The sequence below is a fragment of the Zea mays genome, chromosome 1, assembly GCF_902167145.1.
Source record: "Zea mays cultivar B73 chromosome 1, Zm-B73-REFERENCE-NAM-5.0, whole genome shotgun sequence".
Classification (NCBI taxonomy): Eukaryota; Viridiplantae; Streptophyta; class Magnoliopsida; order Poales; family Poaceae; genus Zea; species Zea mays.
The window spans coordinates 198,129,530-198,136,446 of record NC_050096.1 but is presented as its reverse complement, the minus strand read 5'-3'; the positions used below and the strand labels follow the sequence as shown (position 1 = coordinate 198,136,446).

At 42.4% G+C, this 6,917-nt stretch overlaps 1 protein-coding gene across 1 annotated transcript; it reads left to right on the top strand.

Moving 5' to 3' along the window:
• The first annotated feature begins 2,550 nt into the window (after nt 1–2,550).
• Nucleotides 2,551–5,374, top strand: LOC100272465 (60S ribosomal protein L17). The gene is made up of 7 exons (NM_001146937.1): nt 2,551–2,646; nt 2,735–2,771; nt 2,867–2,907; nt 4,135–4,365; nt 4,446–4,548; nt 4,628–4,695; nt 5,023–5,374. Exons 1-7 carry the CDS (start codon nt 2,644–2,646, stop codon nt 5,053–5,055), a joined length of 516 nt encoding a protein of 171 aa, NP_001140409.1. The 5' UTR covers nt 2,551–2,643; the 3' UTR covers nt 5,056–5,374.
• The last annotated feature ends 1,543 nt before the right edge of the window (nt 5,375–6,917 follow it).

Below are 6,917 nucleotides of genomic sequence, written 5' to 3'. Positions count from 1 at the left end.
CTACCGCTGAGGCTCGCCGTTGCCACCATTGAGGCCTTGCTGGCGAGCCTGTAAGCTTCGTCGCGTTGTAGGAAGGGTGCCCGAAGCCTTCACGAGAAGGCGAACCACCAAGATCGCCGCCAATTTCTTGCCGTACCAACGTGTTCCGCCGTCGCTCGTGGTTAGCCGCTGTCGCGACACCGCTCACGGTAATGACCCCTCCCCTGTCTCCGCCATACCCTTGATTTGGGATAGCACCCATTCCGCGATGTGTAGGACCACGTTTGTGCCGAGATTGGGGAGCTCGCCGGCGAGCTCCGCCGTGATGGCGAGTTCTGTCGCCTACCGGCCGCGTGGGTAGGGAAGAACAAACATGGGTCGTTGATTGTTTTAGGGACGGTCCTGATTAGATCCTAGGTTACCCTTTCGGGATGAGCGGACCAGATCAACTCATAGAGTCATCAATCGCGTGAACTGATCGTGACCGTAGATCCGTAGGGGAACGATTGGGATATGGTGTGAACGTGGCGCTCTGTGGATCGCAGGATCGTGATCCGAGCGCATGCGTAACGTGTAGCTTGCTATAAAATCCAGGCCGTTGATTGTAATCTGAACGGCTGTACGCATCCGATACCCCTTCGGTCGGGCACTTTAGCATAAGAGACCCTAGGTTCCCTTGGAATAGAACCCACCGTCCAGTGGAACTGTGCCCTGAGTCTTATGAACTTTTACCCCCGAGAACCCTGTATTTTCTAGAATTCGAGGCCCAGTTCAGAGGAGATTAAAAACAGAGAAATAATTTTAAAAATTCATTTTTTAATACAAAACAAATCTAGAAACTTGTAAAATTCATAGAAATTCCATTTTTGATCCAAATTGAACCATTCCAATTTCTAAAATTTTGTAATAATATTCTCTATCATTTAGTATCTCTGTTTTGGCATAAAAACAGTAAGAACAATAATTTAACATTTAATCCTATTTTAATCACATTAAACCTTAGAAAATTCATAACTTGAATTCTATAACTCCAAATTTAGTGATTCCAGTTCCTATGATTTCATTTTAATGTGTAGATTTTTACTGTGTATTGTATTTATATGTTTGGTGCAATGTTAATTTTTGCTATACTATGTATGTATTGTGTTGATGCGAGTAGACGAGCAAGCCACTGTGGAATCTGAGGTTCAACAAGTAGAGATAGCTGAGCAGGAGCTCATTGAAGGCAAGTTGTGCCCTTGATCACTTACTTTCCCAGCCATGTTCTTATTAATTTTAATGATCTGCATAGGTTAATTTTGATGGGATCCTTTATGTTACCCCAGTTTTGATTACCTCTATACCTTGTTCACCCCTGAAATATTTTTGGGTAGTACTTGCTATTGCTTTATGTAGATTGGGTATGGAGATACACTACTCATAATTATCCTGTTATTATCTTGTTATTATTACTGTTCATGTTAAGATCATTAAATTAATGGGAACATGGAGCGACCACCCGGGAAAACAGTGCTACCACAAGGGTTTAATGGGACGCCCTTGGCTGATTAACTAGGAAAGCTAGTGGAGGTCTTCCTTACCCGAAAGGGGCAAGGGCAGTAGGGGAGTGGTCAGTGTAGGGAGGTCCTTGGTTGATTTTGCTGCGATGGCGGTCAGGCAAGAACCCCGCATTGGAGCTTCCTATAAACTGTAGCGGGATTTCTGAAGCTAGTGGAACTTTGTAAATGCCTCGTAGTGTTACCCTGCCTCGCCTCCTCGGTAGAGGTGTATGGGATTGGCCGTCTCTTGGCAGATGGGTAACATAACTTGTGGGTAAAGATGCGCAACCTCTGCAGAGTGTAAAACTAGTATACTAGCCGTGCTCACGGTCATGAGCGGCTCGGACCCTCGCATGATTAATTTATGGAACTTAAATTTAATGTGACATTTGCATCGCATTTGGGATTATTTTACTATTACTTTTCTCTATTATTATTAAGGTTTGATATTTACTTACACCTAGTAATTGCTAATAAAATTTTGACCAACTTATAAAAGCAATGCTCAGCTTCAGCCTCTATCTCATTTAATCAGCCTTACACTTCATGAACTCCCACCTTTGGTGAGTTCATGCCACATTATTCCCCACGACTTGTTGAGCTATGAACGTATGTGAGCTCACTTTTGCTGTCTCACACCCCCCACAGGAGAAGGACAGGTGGTCGAAGAGGAGCCGCCTAACACCGAGGCATTCGACTTGATCTAGGTGGCGTTTCTCAGTCGACATTGGCGCCGACGATCCTTAGTTCGTTTTATATTTATTCTTTTACTTTGTAATAAGTCTTCCGCTATGTAATAAGTACTCTGATGTTTTGTGACATTTATCTCTATACACTCTGTTATTATATATGTTGTCTTCTTGGCGCATGTATGAGATGCACCCGGCTTTGTCCTTTAAAACCCGGTGTGACAGTAGCATACATGGGCTTCTGAGACACTTGGGCCGTGCATATTTCAGCCCGTTCTTTTAGCTAGCCCATCAGCCCATTTAGAGCGCGTTAGCACTAGGGTTTCACCAGCTCTTAAGGCCGCCGCCGCCTCGGTGCCTCCTCGCTTCGAAGTGTTCGTGCGAAGGCGACCCTCCCTCCTTCGCTCCTTCCGCGCCGCCTCCCGGCCGTCGCCGCCATGGTCCGTCCCACCTACCTCCGCCGCCTCCTCCTCCTACTGCCATGCTTAGTTTCGTTTTTCTGACTGACATTTCGATGTTGCGTCGCAGGTGAAGTACTCGCAGGAGCCGGGCAACCCTACCAAGTGTAAGATCTCGCCCCTCTTTGCGTTGCTCCTGCGTTCGAGGTCCTTCCATCATTCTGTGGTGCTAATGGTGGGTTGTTTGGCGTTGTCTGTGCAGCGGCTAAGGCCATGGGCAGGGATCTGAGGGTCCACTTCAAGGTTCGTTGCTTTTCTTCAACATGCTGGGTTTGATTCTTTGTTTCTGTGAGGATTGGTAGATTCCTATTTGTTACTCTGTCCATCTGATGCGATTGTGATGAATTAAGTTCGCGTGTGGACGTTAGTGCAAAGCAGCGCACAATCGTGGTGTCATGCATGAATGAATTGGATTGTCGAACCTAAAGAGTAATTGTTCTGCTGTGTTTTATATGGGCAGTTTTCACGTTAATTCAGGGACATCAACAGTGTGTTATTATTACCTGATGGGCCATTGTTTTGTTTTTCATGACTAAGCGGTGTCTGGGATGGCTGCAGGTTGCAGCTGTAGTTTATAATAACAATTTAAATAGTTTTTTAAAAATATTTTTAATCTAAATAATAAATAAAATGATTTATCTAAATGTCTTCTAAAGGTTTGTAGCTTCAGCTCCACAATTTTATGTAGCACCTAATGACCTGCTCTACCAACTCTACCAAATTTCCTGAAGCCTGTGCTGTCCCAAACAGGGCCTAAGGGTTTGTAGACAATGTGACATTTTTAAACAAGTTTGTTTCTTGAGATGACTGAATGATGTCGATGTTTCATTCAACTTGTCCATGCAGTTCTTTCAATAGATTTTGTATAATGACTTCAAATACTGTATTAACATGCTATTTGCACCCCAAACAAACTTCTTGACTCAGAAATTTCGAATCTATATTAAGTTTTGTGGAACACATGATTAATGATTTTATTGTGAGCTGCGTCATGAGGTATCACAAGTTGCTCATATGACCATGGGACAGAAAAACTGGCAGTTTAGTCAATTTTAAAGCATTGTCCTGAATACTGATATGTTCTCTTCCAGTCTTGCTGTTATCTTTCTTCCTGGCCTATATTTGAAGCAACATATAGTTCCCCCCACAGAAACAAGTGGTAGTGTTCTCTATTTGATCTTGTCACTTTGTTAGTCACAAGTTACACAGGTATACTTTGCAGTGGTCTTTAGAAAAATATACTATGAATAATATTCTAGCTTATTTTCTGTAATTATAGGTAGAACCTTAGGCACATAAGGCTAGCCTATGAACCTGCAATTATACTTTGCATTCTATAAGTTTGAAATCCTTTTTTTGGGCTGTCCCACATTCTGCTTAGGCATACTGTGATTAGTTGATATCAGATGATGTCTCTGAGATTGACATATCTTTCCATTATCTCTTATTAAACTGGTATAACCACTGCAGAACACAAGGGAGACAGCCTTTGCGCTTCGCAAGTTGTCTTTGACCAAGGCTAAGCGATACCTTGAGGATGTTATTGCTCACAAGCAGGCAATTCCCTTCCGGAGATACTGTGGGGGTGTTGGTCGCACCGCGCAAGCTAAGTCGCGCCACTCCAATGGGCAGGGCCGCTGGCCCGTTAAATCAGCCAGGTTCATCCTGGATTTGCTGAAGAATGCTGAGAGTAACGCTGATGTATGCCCTCTTTCTCATCTTTTTAAATGTGCATGACATTTCCTACTGTTTGGTTTGACTTACACTTCTGTTATTTCCAGGTGAAAGGCTTGGATGTGGACAACCTCTATGTTTCACACATCCAGGTGAATCAAGCCCAGAAGCAGAGGCGCCGCACCTACCGTGCTCACGGGCGCATCAATCGTACGTATCGTATTGAATGATGGCCATTCATTATTGTAACAGTGCAGAATAGTATATATTTAATTTTGCCGTTCTGCAGCCTACATGTCCTCACCTTGCCACATTGAGCTGATCTTGTCAGAGAAGGAAGAGCCTGTGAAGAAAGAGGTATTACACATGTTCATCAAATGCCATCTATATATTTTTTCTGAGCATCTTGCATTGGTCTAATTTCAGAGCTATTTTTGGCTTAGGTTCTTATGGTACATGTTCTGTAAAACTGTTGAACTGGAAGAATGATCTTTATGTCATGACTTGTCATTTCTCTCGCAATAAACAAAAATACAATGATATATGAAAAAAAAAATCCATCCACCCTTTTGCTTTGTGATTTCGTTTTTTGTATTCAAGGAAGTTAATTTGATAAAAGTATCTCGTATGTTCTTTCCATTTGAATGCGATCTTTCTGTAATCTATGTTATCTTCATTTTGTAGGCTGACAACATTGTCGCAGCAAGGAAGCAGTGAAGTATATCAGCATGCTGATCGAGGCCATTTTGTCGAAGTATTATAGCCGTAGCTCTTTTATGTACCTTTTCAGGCAGCCTTGCCTCTCGAGACGTTTCCGGCACCGATGTTTTAAATCTGGATTATCTATGTTCTGTACTGAACTACTGTGTTGGACTGTAAGTTCAGCTCGTAATACAATAGCTCTTAAGATATCTGGGCACTTAATCTGCATGGACTAATTTGGTTTACTTAGGGTCTTTGGTTTTAAGAATAAGCTAGTCCATCATCTTCTCACTCATCTTTTTTGTTTGGTTTGTGGAATGAAATGAGTTTGATCAATCATCACCTTATTTCTCATAATTAGTGCTAAAATGAAGGATAAGGGCATCCTTCCAAATTTGAGAAATATACTCATGATATACCAACTCATTGGATGCCTTGATTCCTCAAACCAAATGCTGACACCGAAAGTCGAGAGAAAAGTTGCAGTGGCCAGTGTTAGTGTCTCTTTGGTTGGTTATATTACTTACAATAGTTTACTTAATTTTTTCTGTATAAGGATACTTTAATTTGGCCAACTAGTTGTAGCGGAAATAGCCGAGAACCAAACATGCGTGGCTAGTGTCCGCCGTGCTCTGCCAGAGACTAATGGTGGCTCCACATGAAAAGGGATCTGCCTGCATGGGGCTAGGCTTCTGCTTGGCTGTTCAGCTGCGTGTGAGAGTGCGAGGTAGCATCCAAATATGCCCGACTGTTTGGTATAGTTTCTTTAACTTCCGTCATTGCGCGGTCGTTTGGTTGGTGTGGTATCTTTGACACGGTCCGAGTTCCGGATCCAGATTCAGTAACTTTGCTGAACGTAACTTTGCTTCAGTCTCCATCCTGCAACGGGTGACTCCAGCACTCCCAAGCAACAGCTTGTGGGCTGTTGTACAGGCAGTCCTGCTGTAGCCCAAACAACACTAAGAATTATAGCCGAGCAAAATTATACAGCAAACAAAATCACAGCCAAAACACTGTAGATTCCAGATTCAAAGCAGAAATACATGCCTACTTAGCTATGCCACAACAGACTATACTTGGGCCATTTCACTTATACAATTAGGCCACAAAAGACTATAGTTAGGCCATTTCACTTATACAATTAGGCCACAAAAGACTATAGTTAGCCCTACCCAAAATACTATGTAACCAACATGTCCAAACTAGAACAGATCGTGATCATTAAGAATACCACCATCATAACTTGGAGCTGCTATCAGCTGGGTAAAACTTCCCAAACTGTCAATAACATTGCATTCTTAAAGCTCCACAATTGCTCCTTCATTGCAATCACCATTCTGCACTTCTACTTGGGGTTGTACTCCGTCACTTTTTTTTGTTTCTGGCAGTGGCAATTTAATTAAGGAATGAATTACAGTAACATATATTGGCTGCACACTATAAAGTTTCTAACGTACCTGTGCTCCTTTTTTTGTTGGCTTACGCTTCCTCTTGTTGAATTTATCGAGCCAACTTTTATTTCTCCTTGAATTTTTGGATTTGACCTCCTTTTTCTTCAAATGTGCAGCACGAAGCAAGTCATCTCCTTGCTGGACATTTGGTTCAACATTTTCTTGGTCATTGCATGGGTTGCTCATAGTAGAAGTAGATGCATTGAGTTTATCCTCTAGCTGTGTACCAAGGCAATCAAGTGCATTTTCTATCATCAAACAACATTCTGGAGAGTGAACAGCTTTATGTGCCAAATTGAGAAATTTATGAGACAAGTCCTTGTAGCGAAGTTGAGATTCCAGCATTGGATTTGCTACCACATTCCTTCCTTCCTTATCTTGTACACTCCCATTACGTGCTGCTTTAGTCCATCTCTTTAACACATA

Excerpts from the sequence above, each read along its gene's own strand:
- LOC100272465 (NM_001146937.1), top strand. Across the intron at positions 2,772-2,866 it reads GCCGGGCAACCCTACCAAGT|CGGCTAAGGCCATGGGCAGG; the intron begins GTAAGATCTCGC and ends TTGTCTGTGCAG. Across the intron at positions 4,549-4,627 it reads TGCTCACGGGCGCATCAATC|CCTACATGTCCTCACCTTGC; the intron begins GTACGTATCGTA and ends GCCGTTCTGCAG.